A 24,506-nucleotide genomic window follows, 5' to 3' on the forward strand; every position below is an offset into this window, starting at 1 on the left:
GTTCCTCCTCAGATTTCCCATGTTTATTCTCTCATGGTGCCATTGTATTGTCTACCATAGCAATTTCTATATGCTGTTCCCAAACACTGGATATGTGGCTGAGAATTACAGACGGCACCAAATATACATCAACATCATAGAGTTCTTAAATAAAAACATTTGTGTGGACTAAATTAATAGCTTTGTTATATTGGGAAAACTAAAATACATTATTAGAATTAATTTTACCCTCTTCTCTTGTAAATACTAGTAAGTATTTATTTTAAGTTACATACATAGCTTGCACAACATTTCTTTTAGAGAGTATTACTCCAGATTCTTATACATAATGGTGACTCATTTCTTTACTCTTCCAGACTATAAGTGCAAGGCTCTGATGTAGAACATTTTCAACAGGTAGATGATTAGGTAAGGGAAATTGTGGGTTTATGTCACTGTGTGCAGTTTGCATAACTGAGATACAGTTATGTCATTATGGAAGTACAGAACTAGACAGTAGATCTGGTGTGGGCATGCAGCTCTATATGGATAACTGAGATATAGTTATGTCATTATGGAAGTACAGAACTAGACAGTAGATCTGGTGTGGGCATGCAGCTCTATATGGATTCTGGCTCCCTAGAGCCCATACTGCCCCACCTCCTTTCTTTGCACTGCTTCCCAACTATGGCAGCAATGTGTGCACCAATATGCTTAGAAGCAAAATATAGACTGTACACAGTGATTACTTTTTAAAACTTCCTATTATCTAGCAGTGACAAACAAATCCCCAAAAGGATGTTCTGCTGAGTTTCTACTTTTATTTAACAGGCAGTTGGACAGACAGCATTGTGATCAGGAGATTTCCAGAGCATAGACTGTGTAGATATTTCTCCATGTCCTCAGATCACAATGTCTAGATGTACAGAGATGGAAAGACTAGAAATCAATGAGTCAAGTACCAACAGCTCTGTGTTATTTTCTATAGTAAAAAGATAAGCCCTGAAGAAGTTCTGTATATTCAGATGGTAAAGGTATGCAGTTTAGAAAGGGGAGGTGTATTTTCCTTTGTGATTTTCACCAATTCTCGCATCATTTGCCCTAGAAAAGAAGATGAGTAGGTTAGATGATCATACTCAAGGACACTGAATGGGCTGTACTATAATCAAAGAAATGCATGCGTCATGTATTCTGCCAAGAATTAACAATTGTAAATTATGCTTACAGTCTACCCAATGTGCCCCTATCATTGTTATTTAAGCACCTGTTGAGATGCACTCAAAAATGAATATGGCTGGACTCTACGCTTTATCACATGTAACCTCAGGGCACTAAAGCAGTATTATTAGCACCATCTCACAGATGAGAACATTGTGCTTCAGAATTTAGTGACTTTCTAAATTTTCAGATTAAGTCATGATGAACTCAATTTCTGTAACATATTTCTATCATGGTTTGTTTTACCATTGGGCCCTTTCCTTGTATAAATCACATATCTGTTCAAACATTCTTGTAATACATATTTAAAACATTAAATTAACATTTGAATGGGGGCACATGCTTTTAATCTCAGCACTGGGGAGGCCTAGGTAGGAGGATCACTGAGTTCTAGGCCATCATGAGACTACATAGCAAATTCCAGGTCAGTGTAGACTACAGCAAGACTCTGCCCCAAAAACCAAAAAACAAAACACAAAACAAACAAACAAAAAAACCCTAACACTGAAAAAACAAAAAACATTTGAAAATCATTTTAAAAAGGGCAAATATGCCCGGGTATTTTTTAAACATATGCCTGCACATCATTAGCTAACGTCATCCATGGTATGTGCAGCAATACTTGCAAACTTAACACATATTTCATTGTACTTATCAATTGCACTTTCCTCTGGCTCAACCAGAAATTTATGGTCTTGGTGAATCCCTGAAAATATGTGTAGTAAAGTTTGGAATAGTAATTTATGCATCTCACAAAATAATATTGGTATTTTCCCTAATGGAGATACTATTTGGCTACAGGTGGTATAAATTGATAATGGGCCAACATTGTTTTGAGTAGGAGGTCACAACCTGTTACTGAAACAGAACTTTTTCTTCTAATTTTGATAAGGTTTTCTCTAGAGCTCCCTGTTTTCAGAATCTTTTGGAATTAAAAGGATCATAGCAGGCATAAGAAATAAAGTCAGAATATCTGAATCAGACTTATGTATCTCATTAAATAATGCTGATCAGATAAGAATGTGCCCAGGATCAGTTGTCTATAAAAGGCAAAGTATGATGACTTCTCTACCCTAGTTCCAAGACTATTGTGTAGAAGCAAAGAAAATTTACATGCAACTCAAAAAGGCTATCTAAATCCATCAGTCACTATATAACTGTTATCATATAATAGAAGACATTCTTAGAAGAAAAAAAGAATGGATTCCAGTATCCTCAACCCATGCCTCCACAAAAATTGACTGCCTTGATTTAGTACATTCTTCTAATGCCAGCTTGCCTCAAAGAACCTAGGACAAAGGTCAGCCACCAGGTTCTAACCTCCAGGATATTTCAACCATGAATATCATCAGATTAATGCTGGGCCATGTTCCATTCTGTATCTCCTGTGTCCAGGGTCACACTACTGAATCATATGGAAGGAACTGAAGCCTGATCATGGTCCAGTATACCATTTGTTATAGTGATTTGCTTTTACCAATTGACACTTTAAGAGTAGTCTTTAACAGTGCCTACTGTCTAGTACAAATAAACCATTCATAAGTAAATTTCTTTACAAAACCATATGTGTCAAACATGGCAAGATTATTCACCATTTAGAGAACTATAACTTTTTTTGCTCATTTTTATTTATTTATTGGAGAACGACAGGCAGAGAGAGAGAGAGAGAATGGGCATGCCAGGGCCTCTAACCACTGCAAACGAACTCCAGATGCATGTGCCCCCTTCTGCTTCTGGCTAATGTGGGTCCTGGGGAATCAAGCCTCGAACCAGGGTCCTTAGGCTTCACAGGCAAGCGCTTAACCACTAAGCCATCTCTCCAGCCCCCCAAAAATATAATTTTATATAACTTCAGGTAAGTTCCTCATGAAATTTGTTTTTAAGTCACTTATACAAGATGAAAGTTATAGGCACATGTGTTTTAAATGCACTCTATTGAGCTTATATAAAAATTATTTAGCTCTTGTTGTTCTGAAATTTGTACCTAAGTATATTTCCTTCGAATCATTAGGTCTTGGCAAAATTAATAGTGTTGGTGCTAATAGTAATAAATCTGTAAATGATTTTTCAGACATTGCTGAATGTTTTAATGCCTGTGCTTATTGAGTAGTCCCAATAATTCATTGAATCTTGGGCATAGAATATTTATGGGGTTCATCAGAGATCTCATCTACGAAGAACACCAACTGGAATTCAAACCCATATTTATGTTATAAGAAACACATTTTCTCCATTAAAATGTTTCTATCTCCCTAATTTATATCTTATCTTACCAGCATGGAAAATTTCAAAGTTGATAATGTATATACAAACCAAATAAAAAGATTCATTTTAAAGTTGAGCAAAATTAAAATCCTTATACTATGCAAGAATAAGCACATTGAAGAGAAGTAATTTAAGTCCTGTTGTTATGACCTGACATCTCCTGGATTCTGTCTAATCCTTTAATTGTAAATCACAGAAAATAAAGCCAAACCTGAAAAAGAACTTATGTTAGAGACTGCTCATGAATGATCTAGTAGTGGGTCTAGGCATTAGTTTAAAATATAAATATAATCTGCTGTATAATTATTCTTACATGTTTCAATATTTACTTAATAATCCTGGTGGTAATGTGACCAGTTCTGGAGGAATCTGTTCTAGTATGACTTGTCTGATCTGAGAAATTTCCATCACCCAATGCAATAAAATGAGAGCAGAACCAGCTGTGTCCTCCACCATAACCCTGAAAGGCAGGATACTCACAGATGTGAGTGTGTTGGCAGATACTGCTTCTGGGATGCTCTTCTCCTCACACCTCCCTTTGCTGCGTATGTGTGTATTAGCTTGCCGTATCCTAAAACAGAACAAAGGATGCTTCAATGGTGGGAAAATCCATAGCTATGATCAGTGGGGAAAACCCAATGTGAGTGAGACTTGAACAGCAAACCAAACTGAAATAAGTGGGAGGAGCTGGGATCTGCTTGAAACATTTTCCAGTCAACATGATGCAAGTCAATAAATATTTCTTCTGCCAAAGTCTTCCTCTAGCTCTGAAACTGTTCATTTCAGGCATGATTTAATAGGCACACAGAAATGCTGAATGTTAGCGATCACTGAGTCCAAAAGCATTTATTTTGTAGATGAGAAAATCAGATCCCAGAGAGCTGTTTGACTACATTAAATATCTATAATGTGACTTTGGGAATAGAATAGAACATACTATACCATTGTCCTTATTTTATAATTTAAAGTGAGCTTTTTATAATATTTTATTTATTTATTTATGAGAGAGAGAGAGAGAGGGGGAATGGGTGCATCAGAGATTCTAACCTCTGAAAATGAACTCCAAATGCATGTGCCACCCTCTGTATTTGGTTTATATGGGTACTGGGGAACTGAACCTAGATCTTTAGTCTTCATAAGCAAGTGCCTAAACCCCTAAGCCACTTCTTCAGCCCTGAAGTGATCTTTAACAGTTAAAAGTTAGAATTTTAAGGTTTTACACTCAAGAACTATGAATCAAGCTTCCACTTCTTTGCCTGTGGTGATGAGAACCCTCTCATTGGTCATTGAGGCAGTGGACTTTGCTTTGGACACTGCTTAAGTTGAAAATGTTTCCCTTTAATTTCGTGTAACACCACGGGGAAGGATTCTGATCTTCTCTCCTGGCATAGACTGAATAGTTTCTTGAGTTTCTGACTCTAAAGTTTTCGTGAATGGACGATTACTATTACTATTACTATTACTATTACTATTTTTTCACAATTTAATGAAAAGTTACACACAATTATGTTGATAAGGTAAGTCTTGACATTTATAATAGAAGGAATTAAAGGATTTTCAGGCTGATTATATGGGGTATATATAGTAACTAAATTCTTGTAAAGTTATATAAACAAGGATGGAGTCTCTTCAAGCTCTAAAGGTTCCTTGAATGGATTTCAGGTATTCTACAAAGGGCATAGATATGGGGTGCACAAACTGCTTCCTTAACAACTTCATATTATCACAAGAATTTTTGGTGCCCTTGATTATGGACCACTTCTCTGGAAATAATGGTAGGATAGAGAGGAAAACATAAAGCAGCTATCTAGACTGAGAAAATCAAGGTTAAGATGCTGCCTAACCTTAATTTCTAGATTTGAGACTTTAAACAAATTAACTCTCTGACCCTTCAATTGACTATTCCTACTTAGACAGCAGTATAATTCCATATCAGGTTATGGAGACCAATTGATTGAATGTGAAAATGCCATGTCCACTCTACTGTACCTATGAATGTGATGACATATAATTAGCACATTTGATCTTTTAAGAAGATGAGTAAGGAGTGACCTTTTCTTTTGTAAGATATATTATTCAAAAAGAAATAAATAGAAATTCAAACATTTTCTAGGATTGAAAGGAAGGTCATCAAGAAATCCTACACTCATGTCCTCAACCTTTCTTAAACGGCTCTGAAAAGGAAAGAATAGCACCTGGACTATAATGGTGGGCTGGGGTGGGTTAGGAAACTATGGCTGGTCACCATACTACCACACTTAAAAGGAAAACTGGTCCTGTGGAGACGGGGAGAAGGTGAGGAACGTGTATAAGCAATAAGAAATTACTACCAATGTTAGATAGAATTTGAGCAGAAAATCAACTAAAGCACCAAAATAGTTTCATATTTATTCTAAAATACTTTCATACCTATTTTCTTTTCAATAATCTGTAAATTCAGCTGCTCCATTAGGCCAATGAAGAAACTGAAACTCCATGAAACAAGATGCTCTGCATACACAAATATCAATAAATCCGAGAACAAACATCAGATGTGCCATATTTCCTAGGGAATATTCTTTTGTATGCTACTGTGCTCCTTTTGCATGGTACCACTCCTTCAAGAGGAAGGTTTATGGAATACAGGCACTCAGTGACTGTCTTAAACATTTAGATACTATAGGTAGAGCTGATTACATGTTACAATGATTGTGAACTGCTTTCCTCTGCTTCATGCAAGACATGTGATGTTTATATTCCCAAAGTTGCACACATACTTATAAAATGTTCTATAATCACTGCGACCCCACTACTTTTTCTTTTACCTTAGACTTTAATGTATGATAATGGTTGAAATAAATTTCACTAAAGGAATGACACTAAATTATTTTTGTTTTAATTATGAGAAGGATGATTCACAACTTATTGAATTTTTACTGGTGAATAGTAAATGATTTGTGACACATACCAAATTAATATAAGTACATGACTAAATGTCAACACTACAGATGAAAACTTCTGCACTGAAAACTGACATGTGCAGCTTCTGTACTTACAGGTTTTCATGACAGAGCATGCAGGGGTTGTTGTAAGTTTGGCCATCATCACCACAGACAGGTTCCATATCCTTTGGGCAAAGATAACCCATCCTGGGCAACACTCGGTAGTGTTTGCACATCTCAGAATCCTAAACCAGCAAAGCACAAGCTATATTTGCTTAAGAGCATTAATAGGAAGGATGGGTTTAGGTCCTCTCTTGGTTATGCTAATAACCTGAGCGTAAATATTTGGGAATAGGATCACATGTGTTATGCAAACATATTTATTTCATACCACATTAAGTGAGCAAAGCTCTGGATTTGGCTACTTTTAACTAGAGAGGATAATGTTTTAAAGAAAGAAATGAAAAGTTAAAACAATAAGAAAGCATGAATTCTACAAAACAGAAGGTGTGATAAGCTGGGGCATGCTTGCAAGAAGGCAAGTAGGATGATAACTAAGCTAGAAATAGCATGTAAAGATTGAGGTGCTGCTTGTGGACAAGCTAGAAAGGAAAAAATGTAAAAGTCAATAATAATTGCATGGAGTTGTAACTCCTTGCTGTACCAATAATTACAGAAGTTATCTATCTAGCTGTTTTGAGACATAATTTTCTCAGATGACAAATATGAATAATTTCACATAGTATGTCTTTTAGGGCTTCAATCAAATATGCATTTAAATGCATACTTAACAGTGTCTATCATATACTAAGAGCCTGTGCTAGGTATCAGCAATTTCCCCTGATTTACAAAAAATCATAAAATGAGAAACTTATTTGTTTTTATAGTCTTTGAGAAGGATAAATTCAATAATAATAAATAATATCAATAATGAAAAACAATTTAAATAATTATAAAAGAAAAGAGAAATCTAGAGCTAAAAGAGAAAGAATGGATTTCAATGCAAATAGGATAGTGGAATGTTTAGAATGAATATGATACCTAAATCTCTGTATGCCAACTAAAAATAAATAAATAAAGAATAATGGAAGATTTAAATTAAATACTACCAGACATTTTAAATAATAACAGTTATTCCAGTTAAAAGACAACAAAGTAAGCTAGCTAATGTTTGCAAGAAATATACCAGAGCTTAGCAGTTAAGGTGTTTGATTAACTGCAAATATAAGAACTCAGGCTCAATTCCTCAGTAACCACATAAACCAGATGCACATAGTGGTGCTTGCATCTGGAGTGAATTTGAAATGGCTGGAGGCCCTTGTACTCATTCTTTCGCTCTCTCACTGTCTCTCATAAATAAATAATTACTAAAACTGAATTAAAATAAAAAATCTTAAAAGAAAGAAATACACCAGATCTAGGGATATAGGTCAAAGATAGAGCACTTGCCTAGCAGCTAATGCAGATATCTGAGGGAGTATTATAATTTTTGTACATATGTTGAAAAATATTAAGGTTCTGTTGGGTATGGTCATGCACGCCTTTAATCCCAGCACTTGGGAGGCAGAGGTAGAAGGATTGCCATGAGTTTGAGGCCACCCTGAGACTACATAGTAAATTCCAGGTCCGCCTGGGCTGGAGTGAGACCCTATCTCAAAAAACAAAAACAAAACAAAATTAAGGTTCTAAAATCAATGATTCAAACTAACATCTCATGAAGCTATCAGATAATGAAATTAACTCCAAAGGAAACAGAAAAGAATGAGTTAACAGGATAAAGTCACAAGCAGAAAAGATCCCAAATTTAGTTGCATTGAAAAAAAATATTTTTTTAAAAGTCAACTACAGAGGCTGTAAAGTATGTGTAGGTAAAGAAGACATAACTATATGAACCATAGATAAAAGAACAATATAGAAATGTTCCAATAAGTTTGACAATTTAGATTAAATTAATAAATTTCTTGAAAAGTAGTACTTTATCTGGAAATATCCATTTCAGAGGCAAGAAGCAGTTCTTGCTTGTTTCTTGATCTTCTGATATATAATTTAAACATTTAAGCTGAAGTGCTTTAGATTGTGGTGAGTCCCATATTAATTTCAATATTCAGGGAGAATGCAGAAAAAAATTATATGAATCTCTGGCAAAGCAGGACTGAGCCAACTATATCAGTTATACTTTCAGATAATTGCCACTGTAGTGTTCAATAAGCTGCCATAACCTAGCCAGAGGAAACCAGAACAAGATGCTTTTTGTTTCTTGGTGTGTGCTTGTATGCATCACTTCTTAGTATTTTTATTATTTTTTCCATCTTAACAATTTAATACACTTATAAAAGAATTTTGATATCTACCACTTACTCTCTCTTTTCCCCTTCTGAACCAATTTGACTAAATCTACTATCTCAACAGGCACACACACTATCCAAGCATCTCTCATGAGCTGTGCAGCTTACACAGTGGTGAAATCCATCATCATCTCCTCTGTGGGTTCTTGCACTTGGTAATGAGCTGGGGTGCTTTGGTCTTTGCCTCCTTGTAGTGTGCTTTCACGAGGGCTCAATTCTCACCTACCATTTATTTCATTTTGCATTCTCGGATATTGAGAAAAGATTGGGTGGTGGGAGGCAAGTGAGCAGAAGCTGAGTGGGTAAACTTTTCTGATTGGCTAGACTTACAAATGTGACTACATCACTGACCATGCATGAAAGAAAACAGACTCACCATAAACCTTTTTCCTAAAATTTCCAGGTATGGTAGTTATTTAGAGCAAATAATCCCTAAAAGCAGAATAGCACATGGAAAAGTGATCCCAGAGCACTCTTCAAGCAAGCCCTGCACTTGCTCTTCAGAGCATTTGAAGCTGTGCTGAATTATCCTCTCCAGATCCTTCTGTGCAAATGGAAGGTATGGAAGGTTGGAAGGCTGGGGTCAGCAGCAGAAACATCAAGGGAAAAATCAAACTCCTCAGAAATAAGCATTCTTACCAGAGAAGAACTGGAAGACTCTAGGCTACCTTCTTGCTCAGTGGCTCTAGTGTGTGATAGCTTTTCTTGAAGTCTTGTGAAAGAAAGAAAAAGAAATTAAAATAGAATTCACAATGACCACCTCTATAACATCCAGTGGGAAAATAAGCAATCTCAATAAAATACAGGAGAGCCCTAGAACATTCTATCAGCACTTGGCCATGGTATGTTGAGAAAAATAGGTCAATTCAAAGAGGAATAGTGGCAATCCCCACCACATAAAGAACATGCGCTATGAAGCTGAGTATCATTGTTTACAGTGTTTATGACAACCACCACCATGGTGCAAAGTCCTGTGTTCTGGAAATTTGGTTGTTCATTACAATAAGTTAGAAACTCTCCAGCCTTAACATTCTTATTCAATATATATTTGAAATAAAAATCCTATATATATTTTTAAGAATGACTTTTCTATCAAGTCTGATATATTTGTGGAACAAGATCTTCTGACTGTGATGCTGGAAGTGGGTAAAAAGTGACATAGCTGGAAGTATTAATACTTAGCAACTGACAACCAGCTTTCCTCTCTCCCAAAGTAGTCTTTCTGCTATTTCAGAAACTCAAGGGACTTGATTGTAAAGACTTATATTTAAGACCCCATGGAGTCACCCATATGTTTTCAATGAGCAATTTCTAAAAATATAGTGCTCCTGCAGCACAACCCCAAGCAGAGCACTTTCACTCACAAGATGGCTCTGCATAGGAAGCATTGGTTTCTATAGACTTTTCCATCAGGTCCACGCACTGGGTCCCTCTGCCGGGTGCAGGTGAGCTCACCATTCCTCAGCTTCTTTCGAAACTCCAAGCACTCGTCCTAGAAAATGATAAAGGGAAGTGAATAGGGCCCCTTCCCTCTGCTGCTACAGGGTTTTCAAAAGCTTGATTTGGGGGCGCTCACTGCACTCACTGCACTGATCCTGGCAACTGAGGCCAAGGCATGCCCAGACTGCCTAAATTTTGCATCCTTTGCCTCGGCTTTGTTCGGACCCTCTCTGCACTGCTCCTGAAATGGAGGGAAACATAAAACAACACTTGGACACACTCCCATTCCTTGCGCACAGGGTTCCTTGCACCAGTTTTCCACACAAGCTGTGCTCTTAACCCACAGCGCTCTAATCCTGCTGCAGATGGAACTATCACTGTTAAATGACTGAACGAAGATCTTAGCAGTCTCAAAAAGCAAACAGTAAAGGCAGCATGACACATTCACAGTACCGATTCGCTGATGCAGGGAAAATCTGGAGAAAACAGAAAAGAGACATCAAGGACGGAAACTAACAGGAGGCTTGAGATTAGCTTCACCGAGGCATTTATTAAATCAACATGAACCAAGCTACGGAAGCCTCCCTTCACATGGTAGCGCAACATGCAGTTGAGGTGGCAATGATTCGTTCCCTCTGTTTTCCTTCTATATTTACCCACGAAATAAAAGCGATCATTGACACAAATACTAGGAGAATTCTTCACAAAAGTCAAGAAATGCCTTAAACCCAACAACCAGAACAAAAGAAATATATTATCATGCAAAGTGTCATTATTGGCGAAATCAGATTTCTATGAAATAAAATATTAGTAAATTTATTATCCATAAAACATGAAAGAAAGCAAGATTCTGAAGACCAGGAATAGTCATTATTTCAGTATCCTTTAAGAAATGATCTTTACATTATTTGAGGACTTGGAACTGGATTTTTCTTCATTCCTTTTTCTCTCATTAGCTTCTTGCTCACTGTGAAGTTAAAAACATTGGGTAAGGTTTCTAGGATTGTTACTGCGTTGCTTTCACCCAAGTATGTTTTTATAATTCTAAATATGAACAAATCTAACACTATTTTTTCAAAGTGTGCAAAAATCCAAATGTATATAATGTATTATATATTTACTTCTGGCTGTGATTGCTGGAATTCTGTGTTATCTTTGTGGCAATATCTCAGTGTTTACTGATTCAGTTAATGTAAGGTCATCTAGAACTAAAAGACTCTAAAAAGTCATTGATTTTTTTTCTCTTAATAAAATCTGTTCTTTCTTTCATATACAAAGTTGTTTCATTTCTCATTTTCCTTTACTTTTTTAGGTAAGTGATTATTAAAAGTCTCAGGTTTAGTTATTTTAGTTATAATGCATTTTTTTTCAGTTTAAAAGTATTATCATTTTGTACCCCAACTAAAACTATCTGCAAAGTTATCATAGCTGTTTTATCTATATGATGATCTGAGGCTCCCTAGAGTTAATGGCCCTATTCCAGGTTGCTCACTGACAGGTTTTTTTTCTTTAAAAGAAAACGACTTTTCATCACTACAAAGTAATTGTTTTCCCACCTCAAAAATTCCACATATGGTTCTGTTTGTCATCACTGAAATTAAAACAAACAAACAAACAAAAAAAAAAAACCTTGTCACAGTGCTAACTGTACACATTTACCTACAATTTATCTCTAATGTGTGAATTCAAGTGTCATAGATTTTAAAGTGACAGGAATTATTTTCTAGAAAACAAGCATTATTTATCAAACTTATTGATCTGCTTTTCCACGTACAAAATGGTCTGACACATGACACACTTGCTCGTGTGTATCTTGCCATCTGGACCTCGAATAGGATCATTTTCTCTCGTGCAGATAAACTTTCCATCTTTCTGCATGTTCCGGAATTCCTGGCACAGATCCTGATAATAAGAGGGAAAATATATTACTACCATGATCAATACAGTACTATTGTAAACTAATCTTTATCATCTGACAACATGATGAATGAATTTATTATATAAGAACTCACAACACTTGGAGGAAAAATAGAGAAAATGAGCTTTCAGAGATGCAATGTATTTTACAGGTACTTTGTTCAATCTGTTTTGCCTGGTGGAATTTCATTACTGTTTCAGAGAACTCATCTCATTTTTACCCAGGCTTTGTGAAGCTGAGGTCAAAATCTTTTTGCAACTGTACTCTTTATTCCACACATTTATAATGAATTCTAGGGCTGGAGAGTTGACTTAGCAGTTGATGTACTTGCCTGCAAAGCCTGAAGTCCCAGGTTCAAGTCCCCAGTACCTGTGTAATTCAGATGCATAAGGCGACACATGTGTTTGGAGTTCGTTTGAACTGGCCAGAGGTCCTGGCACAGCCATTCTCTCTCCCTGTGTCTGCCTCTCTCTCTCTTTCAAATAAGTAAATAAATAAAATACTTTACAAAATCTAATTTAAATGAAGGAATAATCTAAAAAATATTTCTCTGGCAAGACATGCAAATGTGTAAACTTATAGTTCTGTTTCTCAGTAGTATTTTATAAAGTTTTTATCCTATGTGCTTATATGCCAGGCATTTGTTTCATGTTCTAGTAGATATTTTAGTGATTACACAAACCTTATATATTTAGTATCCCTATTTAACATTTGAGAAAATTAAGACTCAGAAGTATAAAGTAATTAAATATTTAACTTGTGAACAGATATCTGCTGACAACTAAGCTGTTGATTTTTGTTTCTCTGATTTTACATGTCAGAAAATAAAACACCTATCCATTTGTAGGAATTAGAGCTGGCCTTGTTAATTGAAAAAAAATAACTTTAAACAGAAATCAAAAGAACTAAGTCATGAGGTTTGGCTTCTTTTGAAATTATTTGAAATGAAGTCTCTGAGACTTCATTTATCTTCAAGAGAAAGTGGACATATGTAAAGACTATCCTGAACGACACTGGGAGAGCATAACTTAGACTATAGTTATTCTCCTCTCTTTACACATAAACATTTCATGCCTATTTTTTTTTAATTTTTTTATTTATTTATTTGAGAGCGACAGACACAGAGAGAAAGACAGATAGAGGGAGAGAGAGAGAGTGGGCGCGCCAGGGCTTCCAGCCTCTGCAAACGAACTCCAGACGTGTGCGCCCCCTTGTGCATCTGGCTAACGTGGGACCTGGGGAACCGAGCCTCGAACCGGGGTCCTTAGGCTTCACAGGCAAGTGCTTAACCGCTAAGCCATTTCTCAAGCCCTCATGCCTATTTTTATTTGCTGAATTAAAAACATCATTGGAATTGGATACTCAATCAATATACTTTATCTCACAACCACCATTTTCAAAAGTTGCTGTAATTATCTTATTTTTTTTAATTTATGAGGGAGGAGGGATTTGAACACACCATTATCTCTTGCTGCTATACACCAATTCCAGACCCATGTATCTCTTTGTGCTTCACATAACTCTATGTGGGTACCAGGGAATTGAGCCCAAGCATACAGGCTTTCATGAATGTGCCTTTACCTGCTGAGTCATCTCCCTAGCCCTTGGAATTTTCTTTTCCAGGTTCCCACAGCACTATACACATACGATAGCATGTAACAGCATATAATAGCACCCACCTTCATTGTAGACCCTTCCTTTAAGGGTTTTATCTCTTGATCGTATATTTATGATTTATGTTTTATTACATTTTTTTCTAAATTGTAAAATTAGAGCAACCCGTGTGGTACATTTGTGTATTGTTTAAATATAATAAATTTCAAACTGTATAGTGTTTTGCATGTGTAGTTTAAAAACAAAGCTCTATTTTTGACACTTTAACAAAAATCCCAATATTATGTATATGCATATGATGTATATGTATGCATGTATACTCCTAAACACAGAGCTACAGTTTTGCTTTATGAATTAGATTTTACAGAGAGATTGAATGTGCTGTGCAATATTCTGTGTTGGTATTATAACACAGTGAATCATTATTTTATAAGCCCTCAAGTTGAACAGGAGGTGGCAGTCAAGTGCCAGCTAATGGAGGTATTGCACAGGGCTCCAAATTCCTGTCCTTTACTTTCTTGCTTGTAATTTTGGTCTGCTTGCCCTCAGTCCGAAATTATGTGCTTTACAACTTTGGAAGTGAAATGCATAATCCCATTATTATGGCAATTTTCATTAGTTGTAAAGATGTAGAGTTCTTGCACTGGAGTTGCTCCCAGGGTGCTCAGTGGTAGGCTACTACTGTGTAAGACCCAACCGTGTTTTGCCTTATGCACCACTGTGTCCTCAACGATTACGAGAGAGTGGGCATTTCAAAAATAGGTGCAAGGTCTAGAAAGATGGCCTATAAAGCCAAAAGATCCCGGTTCAATTCTTCAGGACCTATGTAAGCCAGATGCACAAGGGGGCACATGCATCTGGTGTTCATTTATAGTGGCTAGAGGCCCTGGTGTGCCCATTCTCTCCCTTTCTCTTTCTTTTTTTTTTTTTTTTAAATTTTTATTTATTTATTTGAGAGCGACAGACACAGAGAGAAAGACAGATAGGGGGAGAGAGAGAGAATGGGCGCGCCAGGGCTTCCAGCCTCTGCAAACGAACTCCAGATGCGTGCGCCCCCTTGTGCATCTGGCTAACGTGGGACCTGGGGAACCGAGCCTCGAACCGGGGTCCTTAGGCTTCACAGGCAAGCGCTTAACCACTAAGCTATCTCTCCAGCCTTCCCTCTCTCTTTCTATCTCTCAAATAAATAAATAAATAAAATATACTTTTTTAAAAAGCTGTGCAAAACAAATTCCTCACACAATGCTCAGTCGAATTTAGGTTATTAAAATGTCTAATTATTACCTCCTTTTCATTTTTGTTTTCTCCTGTGTTTCTCTTAACTTCATCATCTTTCATTTTCTTTTCAGCTACTTCCTTTTCTCTAAAAGAAAATTGGGAAAAAAACCCATTTTTATCAAAGAGAAGTAATAGCTCATTAGTTACAAGAACTACTTCTAAGACATTTGCTGTTTTCTCATACCACTGAGGAATGAATATTATATTTTCAAGACTCCCAGCCAAACACCCTTTTTTGGAAAATACTTACAGCCTTTCCTTACACATAGCACACTTATTTCCATGTATCTTGCCATTTGGATCCTTGACAGGGTCACTTTCCCGAGTACAGAGAAGCTTTCCATTTTTCATTTGGCTTCTAAACTCATCACATACATCCTGAGAAAAAGGGAAAAATGATTTTAAAAAATACCATTTTCATATAGTATTTCACTGGATTTGGAAATAAGAAGATTCCCATCAGGAGTCTGGTGTCCACATAAACCTTGCTGCAATAGACAGAATTAAGACATACATCTATGTCGTAATTTCTAGAGTGTGTAAATATGTTGCTTTATCTGTCAGAGGAATGATGGTGGAGTGTGCAATTCAGGTTGCCAATCAGGTTGTATTTAAATTTGGGAGGATATGTAGTCATTGGAGATAATACATGTAATCACATTTGAGTGAAAGAGGGAGAGAGATAGAGATAGAGAGAGAGGAAAAATAAATGAACCAATTTCAGAAAAATAGAGAAGAAGACACAATTGACTGACCACTACTGGCTTAAAGGCAAGAAATGCAAGTAGTCCTCAGAGGGAGAAAAGGCAAAGGCATAGACCCACCTCTAGAACTCAACAAAAGACATGTTTTCACAGTGCCTTGGTCTTAGGGAATCTGTTTCGAACTTCTGTGCTTCATATGTGTAGGATAATCACTAGTTATAAGCTACTATTTGTAGTAACTTTATTTTTACTCTATTATTTATTTATTTGGGAGAGAAAGAGGTAGAGAGAAGGGGAGAGAGAGAATGGACACTTCAGGACCTCCAGCCACTGCAAATGAACTCCAGATGCATATGGCCCCTTGTACTTCCAGTGACTTTCATGTTGTTGTTAGCTTTAACTTTCTAAGGGGAGTATCCCTGCAGACCATATGGACAACCTCTTTCTGAGTCTTTGATGGCTCAAACCAAAAGTCCTTTCAAACCTCATTAATAATTTACCTTTCTTCCTGTGGATCCATTCTCATCTGATCTTGAACCAGAATTTTTATTTTTTTCCTCTGCTTCTTTTTGCCTTGGAAAGAAGAGAGTCAATAGTCATCTTGTAGGTAGATGAAAGGGCCTGATAGCATCCTAAGCCTGTTCTTTTACAATGTCTCTGCCTCTCCCAACAGGTATCATTAGAACCCCTGTGCAAGAGGCTCCTTTGTGAAAAGGTATGCAATGTAGATGATTACAAAATTTCCACTCTGTTCAGACTCCTCACCCTTTCAGTGTATATCATAGTTAGTATTCTTAGAGTAGCAGTACTTGATTTTCAGGACTATATTCTAGCTTGATTCCTGAAGTTCATTTTTCATGAGATTATAAATTAAGCCAATTTCTGTTTTTCTCATCTGTAAAATTGCAGCATTTCATATTTCATATTTCACAACATAGTAATTTTCAGGTACAACTGTGATGAATGTGTGTATGTTGTAGGAAAACAATCAAATATCATAATAAAAAGTATCATGGTTAAGTTTGAGACAATAAATGTAGTACAGGGTTGCCTAAAACTAACTTAATTTATAGGCAGGACTACTACTAATTACAGATGGACAACATACATCAAGTGGCCAAAGCGGGTCATTAGCACTGTAACCTAGTAACATTCCCCATGAGAAGGTAAATACATAAAAGCAACATGCTCCCCCTCTTTCTGTAGTAAGTGTGTTCCATACATCTGGCAAGAAACTATTTCTCCTAAGGTATACTAGCCAACTATTGCAAATGACCATCATGAATTCTTGCTAGGATTCATGAACAGTGAAATAAAATTATCTATCACAATGGTACTTAGAGGTTATGTAGCAAACAGAGGAGGGATCTGCTACTTCATTAGCTGTGCCTCTTGGATTCACATTCCTAATACAAGAAAAATATTTAGAAATAAAAAAAAAATAAAGGCTTTCACAAATGAAGCCATGGAAATGAGCAATGCCAATTATAAGGAGGAATACATGGCTATGTCTTTCTTAGACATTTCCAGTGAGTACTTACAGCAATTCTTTACACATGGAACATTTATTGTTGTATGATTTCCCATCAGCACCACGTACAGGGTCACTCTCCCGAGTACAGCTGAGTTCTCCATTTTTCATATTTCCTCGAAACTCAGCACAGATGTCCTGACAAAGAAGAACAAAGGTCTCCTGGGTTACTGAGTCCATATTGTTGTCACTGAATTCAAAAAATAGTTTGAGAAAGAACAGTTCTTGACTGCCTCTCCTTGTAAGTATTATTTCATCTAGGGTACTGTGCACAAGGAAAGAAGGGCTACTTTCATCCTCATTCTAATCCTGGGGGTCAGTTGTCACAGTCTTTTCTCTAGCATTTATGTACGGTACTGTAAAAGGGCCATATTCTAACAGGATATTCTAAAGGTCAAAAAACTGTCTTTCAAAGAATAAATATGCTTTGTTACCTGTTCTAACATTCAGGATTAATGATTTATTTATTTAGGCAATATTTAAGATTTCTTTCCCACAATAATATCAGAACTGAATAGCAGATATCACAGTAACCAAAATATATCAAGTAATTACCAACTGCCATTTTATAGGAAAAAATAAGCTGAGTTTTGTCATAAATAAAAAATGAGTAAAAAATGCTGGGGAAAAGCACAAGTTATGCAAAATGTCAAGGTTCCTTCATGCTGTGAAGAAGATGGACAAAAAGTGTAAACATCCCTACTTTTCAAAAATGAGAATTGATCTTCCTAAAGCAGAAGATATTAAAAAGAAAAAATGTAGAAAGGACAAACTTTAACAAAGGTATGAATTGAGTCTGTGTTGGATTTGGAAACAAATAAATGGTCTTGATATCTTAAGGCCATAAAAAAGTAGGCAATAGGGGTTTGGAAGATGGCCTAGGGGTCAAAGTACTAGCTGCACATGAGGACATTGAGTTCAATCACAATCCAAGTATAAGCTGTACATGGCGCACACACCTGCAATCCCAGTGCTGGAGAAGCAGAATCCCTAGTATTTGATGCCCAGCTAGTCTAGCTCCATGCTGAAAGAAACTGGCTCAAAATATAATAAGACAGAGAAAGAGGAAGACACGTGACATCAACATTTAACCTCCATATGCATGGGCACACACACACACACACACACACACACACACACACACACACACCACATATATATGCAGCAGAAGAGAGAAAGTCTTATGAAATTGTGTTGTTGTATGCACTTGCGTCATACTGACACTTTAAATTTACAATATCTCAAATGTGCTAAATTTATGTGAATTATTTTACTATACCGCTTTAAGATTACTTTTGCATTAGATAAACGGGGTAATTTATTAAAAGTTTCACATGTCCTAGTGGCAAGGAGCATGGCTGTACTAACTGTCAAGTAGGTCTCCTTCCCACACTGTGCTGTCTTAGATCAATCAAAAGCACATTTCAAAAAGCTTGGCTCCATCCTGAGCAATAGAGGAACAACAGGAAGTGAGGAGCATGTGATGATAATGGAAGTAAACACTGGCATGAGGGCTGGGTTATCAGGACAGTGTCAAGAGAGTGGGGTATACTCCTCCTGTTTTTAATTATCTCAAAGGAGTCCTCGAGAAGCCACCATGGCTAATGCATTTCCTACAGTCTTAAGGGAAGTGTTCTGTTCTTCCAAGTACCTACTCCCTGTCTTCTCCTTGCCTCAGTCGTGGTGCTGTGGGCAGTGAGTTGGGGAGGTCAGAACTTGTTCTCACCTGATCTTTCCCTTTGCCACTACCGGAACCATGCCCTGATGTGATTCTCTGACTTTCCTCTTCTTTTTTCTTTCTGTCTTCACTTTCTTTCTTACTGGAAATTAGAAAGGGAAAGATTAGAAAGAGAACAAGAGCTGACAGAAGGAAGAGCCTATTTCAAGTCACATGCCTCTATCAGAGTTGTGTGGAATATCTTAGCATTTATTTGATAACTATTGTGTCCCAGGCTCTCTTTTCTGAACATATGAAAGATAGATTATGTCAAGGCCTTTGTCTGAGAAAGCTCATTAGAGTAAAGGAAAACCATCATATACAAGAACACCAACAAAACAAAGTGAGCAATTAGTCAGCATTTCATAAATGCTCCAGTGTGGACCTCCACATTTATTTTTTCTAAACTCCTTATATTCAAGAGAACTCTAAAATTACCAGTTTCTCTAAAAATCACAATCCCATTGGATTCTCTGCTTCTCAGGAATAAAACATTGAAATGATCTTTACTTGTTTCCTCTCTTTTAGTTTCCATAGCTGTTGCAAAAAAAAAAGAAAGAAAACAAACAACAACAGCAACAAAAACACTGCGTCATCATCATCGCAATGCCTCCACCTTGGTTAACTCACCTTCTACACTGCTCACTTACTAAATAGTTCTCCTCACTCAATTACTGCAACCCCTGGCCCCTTCCATACCACCTGCATTTGGCATTTTAGTCCCTTCCTTTACTTCTTTCCTGTGCCATTTGAATCATCCTAAAGGAACCATATTCCTGCCTTTTCATCTCCTAAATGAAAAAAAAAAAAAATTCCCACCACATGTAAAATTGACCCCAAAGACCACGGTGCCAGTCCATAGATTCTCAGTGAACTGAATGCCTTGTTCTTTATATTCCAGTTTTCTAAATTCAGATCTTTACCTATACTGTTTTACTTTTTGCTCATGCTAGCATATCTTGTCTATGTGTTACCCAAATTACAAGGTCCTGTTCTATCTCTTAATGCTTTCTACTAGCTCTGTCCCTTCACTGACGTACCATAGAATATGCCATCATACTTTATTTTTTTGAAGGTAGGGTCTCACTCTAGCTCAGGCTGACCTAGAATTCACTATGTAGTCCTAGGCTGGCCTCAAACTCATGGCAATCCTCCTACCTCTGCCTCCCAAGTGCTGGGATTAAAGGTGTGCACCTCTGTGCCCAGCTCACATCATCTTTTTTAGTGATTGTTCTACTGTACCATATGTCCTTATGTCCATGCCTAATGCCTAGAGGACTATTCTCGGCTTCTTAAACTGTGGGGTGTGACCATATAATGGGTCACATAACTGGATATGAGGGGCCATGATAAATTTAGCAACAAAGTTTTCCAAATATTCAACAGCTAAAAATCATTTCAAAGCAAAATGTAATGAATCTGGGGTGCTTCTGGCATTGCTTGCTTCTGTTGCATCATGGGACTTCACTGTGACCTTAGTTTTGAACATATAACATATGCTTTGTACTGTGTATGCCACATGCCATACAGCTCCAAACACTGCCAGAAAACTTCAGCTCAGATTAAAGTCTATTGTATGTTACGAATTACAGCATTTATGTTGCACAAAGCTTTCTGCTCTCATACTATACTTAAATTAAGGAAGACAGAGACATTTAGTATTCTACCACCATGCCTCATCATGTATCAAATTAGTATATCATCAATTATGTTGTATTAGAGAGCCAGGTTTTAAAATTTTCTCTATGGGTTGTTGACTTATGTTTCATAAAATATTATTAAATGAACTTTGGCTTGAGATTAGGAAAGAAATTCTAACAATTTTTGAAATGATGCTGAGCACATTTTTGTTATTTTGTACTACATATTTATGGACATGGGCATTCTTAGCATTGATGAGTATAAAATAAAAATGTTGATTATCTCTGAAATACTTGGAAGATATGTTATGTATTACAGTTTCAATTAATATTTTTTCTTAATGTAAAATGAACAAGCAGACATATATCTTATAACATGCAAATTTATTTCCTTTAATAAATGATCAAATTACTTTTATAGAAAATTGTTTTAAAATTTCTTTATAATTTATTATTAATAAATGTTTGGTTTGTTTACTCATTTGTATACCTGAGGTTGTAATAAAAAAATTTTCAGAGGAAAAAGAGTTCATGAGAAGAAAAATGGGTCATGAGTGGCAAAAGATTAAGAAGTCCTGGATTTCATGATTTCTGAAAAGAATCTGTTTCATTTATCTTGTGTAGTCATTACATGTACTGTAAGTATTCATTACTGGTAAGTGACTTAAATATTTAGATGTACACTAAGACCTTGTGTGAAAAACTACTTCTAATTTTTTTCCTGAGATATGACACTTTTAAAAATGTAGATATAGAGAAATAATAAAATCTATATTTTATTTCCAGTGGGAAATATATAATAAGCCATTGAACAAATCAATTTGACATCAAACTTAAAAGTCTCTAATATGAAATATAATGACTTAGTACTGTCTCTTTCTACAACTATGTATGTAAAACCTGCCTGGCTTTTTGCCTTCCAAACTCACCCAACCATCAGTGAAACTTTATTTGTTCACTCACAAGATTGCCTTGCACATGGCACACTTGTTGCCATGTTTCTTGCCATCTGGGCCAAACACAGGATCATTTTCTCGTGTGCAGAAAATATTTCCATCTTGCAAAAGGCTCCTGAACTCATTGCAGGTGCCCTATAGGAACGATAAAAGGCAAAGCTTTGGAATTTTCTGGATATAAGTGTATTGGGTTCCTAATAAGCACTTCTTAGGAGGGGTGAGGGGAAGGAAGACAAGGATTTTTCCTACGGAAATTATTTCATTTGGTCCCTACTGAACACATTAGACTTTCAAAAGGGTCTGTAGTTCTTTTTCCTTGAAACTTAGTCCTTAAATGCAGGTGGAAGCTACAGTCACACTCTCAGTCAGCTGGTTTTTCTGAGGAATGGTCACACTCTTCGATGGGAGTTTATTGTTCATATCTATTCTAAGGCACCAGAAACACCACATGTCAAAGAGTCAAAAAGGGCTCATATTTAGATAAAACCTCAGGTATTATTTATCAACAATATTCTCTCTTAATGCTTTCATGTGATGCCACAAATAAGTCACTCAATTTCTGTTGTAAGACCTGCACTGATAACTGCAGTGTTATGTTCCACATAACTCATTCTAAAGTTTCTAAAAGATAGTTCCTAAAACTTAACCACAGTACTACTTTGAGGAATCTTGGAAAATAACCCTAATAAATCTTATAGGGTTCTTAAATTTAAGGCTTATTTTCCTAGGTGATTTAAAAATAAGATAAGTGCATTCTTTGTGATCAGCTGATCAGGAAGAAATGTTTTATATTCCTCCAAAAAGTCAGGCACATTTTTCTTTTTCCAGGTTAGATTCTTTCAAACATTTGGAAATAATTCCTACTCATGCCTCCCAATATTCTTTTCCAAGAACCAAACATACTCACACTAAAGTTTTGATTTAAACATTTTACCTCTGCCCCTGGATTCTTCCCCTTTCCTAAAGAATTTAGAAAAATTCCCTCAGTATACTTTAATAAACACTACAAATTGACAGCAATGTTATATTGTGAGAATTACAATTTTCCTACCAAGACACCTTGAGCATCTCTTCGTGTTTCAAATACCTTATCTATAAAATAGAAATAAAAATACCTATACTTCAATATTGGAATAATAAACATCAATCTACATTAAGTATCCAATCTATATCAGATTATTATTAGAATATATGAAATTAACATCTAGGGAAGTACTTGATAGATGTTAGCTCCACAGTTATGCAAGGAGCCAAGAGAGAAACAAATCACCTAAGACTATATAATTTATTACTGATGGCACTTAGGATTGATTTTTGTGTTTCTTCTAAATTTTTCAACTCAAGTTGAATTTCAGTGATAATGCAGATTTTCCTTCTGCCTCAGAATTAGCTGTCATATCCCTTAGCTGCTGTGTTTTGCAGAGGAAGTACAATGGATGAGTGCTATATTTCTGTAATGCCTAATGAAAGTTCAAAAATTTCCTACTTAAGGATTATCTCCTGGTGATATTGAAAAGTGAAGTCATTTTCTATATAAACAACACAAATTCTTTTTAAGTTCGAATTCACAAATATGTTCAGTACAATTGTAAATAATTCATTCCTGTAGAATCCAAGTGGGATGCTTCTCTAGAGACCAATTTTGCACTGTCTGGTGGGTAACAGACATGAAAATAGGTTGTAATAACCTTCCTATAGTTAATCACTTAAACTATTTTTTCTGCCCAACAGGTTGACAGCAGAAAATAATTAAAAATGAGAGAAAAAAATCATGTCATTAATTTTTCAACTGTAGTCTTTTGAAAACACATACTATATTTAAAAAGAATGATGGATTTAGGGCTACAAAGTCTAGTTTTAAATTCTGTTTCTATTTTTTTACTTCTAAGAACAACTTTGAATTATGAAGACATGGAAAAACAATACTGACATGCTACTAGCTTTGTAAGAAAGTTTTTCTTCCTCTCTGAAATTTTTATAACTTTTAAATATTTTTATTTATTTACTTACAAGTAGAGAAAGAGGAGAGATTAACATAATGGGCACATCAGGGCCTCCAGCCACTGCAAACTCCAAATGCATGCACCACTTGTACATCTTGCTTTATGTGGGTGATAGGGAATTAATCCCAGGTAGTTTGGCACACTGAGCCATCCCTTCAAAACCCTTTTCTCTAAATTTATATCTATATTTTACAATATTTAATTGAAGCAAATTGGGAACAGTGTGCTCTGGACAAAATTTACCTCTCCCACACATGCCTGGTTTTCTCTGAATAAGGTTCTGAGGAAAGGCTGCCATGTCCTTGTATTTGCATGCTCTATGGCTGTTTTATAGCAACAACTACAGAGAACTCAGCAAGGGTAGAGGTGGAATGGCTGCAACACAAATAATCAACTGCTGTGTTGCCCGACTCTGGAATAAATGAGCCTCAGGTTCCCTTACAGCCAAGGCCTTTAACAATTTAATGAGTTTTTTTTTTCACAGCAAAATGCCAGAACTTAACCCTTTTGTTGTGGTAGGAACATTGCAGGACAAGTACCTTTTCAGTTTCTCTTTTCACTTTTGCTCTGTATGCAGCTTCCTTTTCTTTTGCTTCTTGCAGACTACAAGAGAAGGATGGGGAGAAATCATTCCTAGCACTCAATGCATCTTTAAAGGAAATCTCTTTAAGTAGAACTACTACATTCTTATGCCTCTATGCACTTGGAAACTAAAAGGCAAATGCATTCTCTCTTCCTTTATCACTGTTCTTGTTTAAAATGTTGCTTAAAACATAAAACATCCATGCTTTAGCAAAACCTTAAATACTTTCTGCCTATATTTTGTTGTGAATAAATATTTTGTCTTTCTCCTCCAAAAGCAAAGAAGGATGCTGACTGGATATCAGCAAATCTCCAATGCACCTAATGACTACTTCTGTATTAGCCATGACAATGGCCTAACACACAGAACAAAAGACTTAGTATTTTTACATAAT

General features: G+C 36.1%; 1 protein-coding gene across 1 annotated transcript in view; it reads right to left on the minus strand.

Annotated features, from left to right (window-relative positions):
• Positions 1-954: 954 nt before the first annotated feature.
• Spink5 (serine peptidase inhibitor Kazal type 5) overlaps positions 955-24,506 on the minus strand; it is a 70,384-nt gene continuing 46,832 nt past the window's right edge. The window contains exons 18-31 of the mRNA XM_045132890.1: positions 24,069-24,132; positions 21,534-21,661; positions 18,940-19,033; positions 17,224-17,351; positions 16,183-16,255; positions 15,229-15,356; positions 14,985-15,063; positions 11,943-12,070; positions 11,072-11,135; positions 10,093-10,409; positions 9,368-9,440; positions 6,498-6,628; positions 3,943-4,033; positions 955-1,080 (exon numbers count right to left, since the gene is read on the minus strand). Of these exons, the coding sequence (XP_044988825.1) occupies positions 10,278-10,409; positions 11,072-11,135; positions 11,943-12,070; positions 14,985-15,063; positions 15,229-15,356; positions 16,183-16,255; positions 17,224-17,351; positions 18,940-19,033; positions 21,534-21,661; positions 24,069-24,132 (1,018 nt within the window). The 3' untranslated portion in view covers positions 955-1,080; positions 3,943-4,033; positions 6,498-6,628; positions 9,368-9,440; positions 10,093-10,277. The remainder of the gene's footprint in view (positions 1,081-3,942; positions 4,034-6,497; positions 6,629-9,367; positions 9,441-10,092; positions 10,410-11,071; positions 11,136-11,942; positions 12,071-14,984; positions 15,064-15,228; positions 15,357-16,182; positions 16,256-17,223; positions 17,352-18,939; positions 19,034-21,533; positions 21,662-24,068; positions 24,133-24,506) is intronic.

Source organism: Jaculus jaculus, chromosome 13, assembly GCF_020740685.1.
Source record: "Jaculus jaculus isolate mJacJac1 chromosome 13, mJacJac1.mat.Y.cur, whole genome shotgun sequence".
NCBI lineage: Eukaryota > Metazoa > Chordata > Mammalia > Rodentia > Dipodidae > Jaculus > Jaculus jaculus.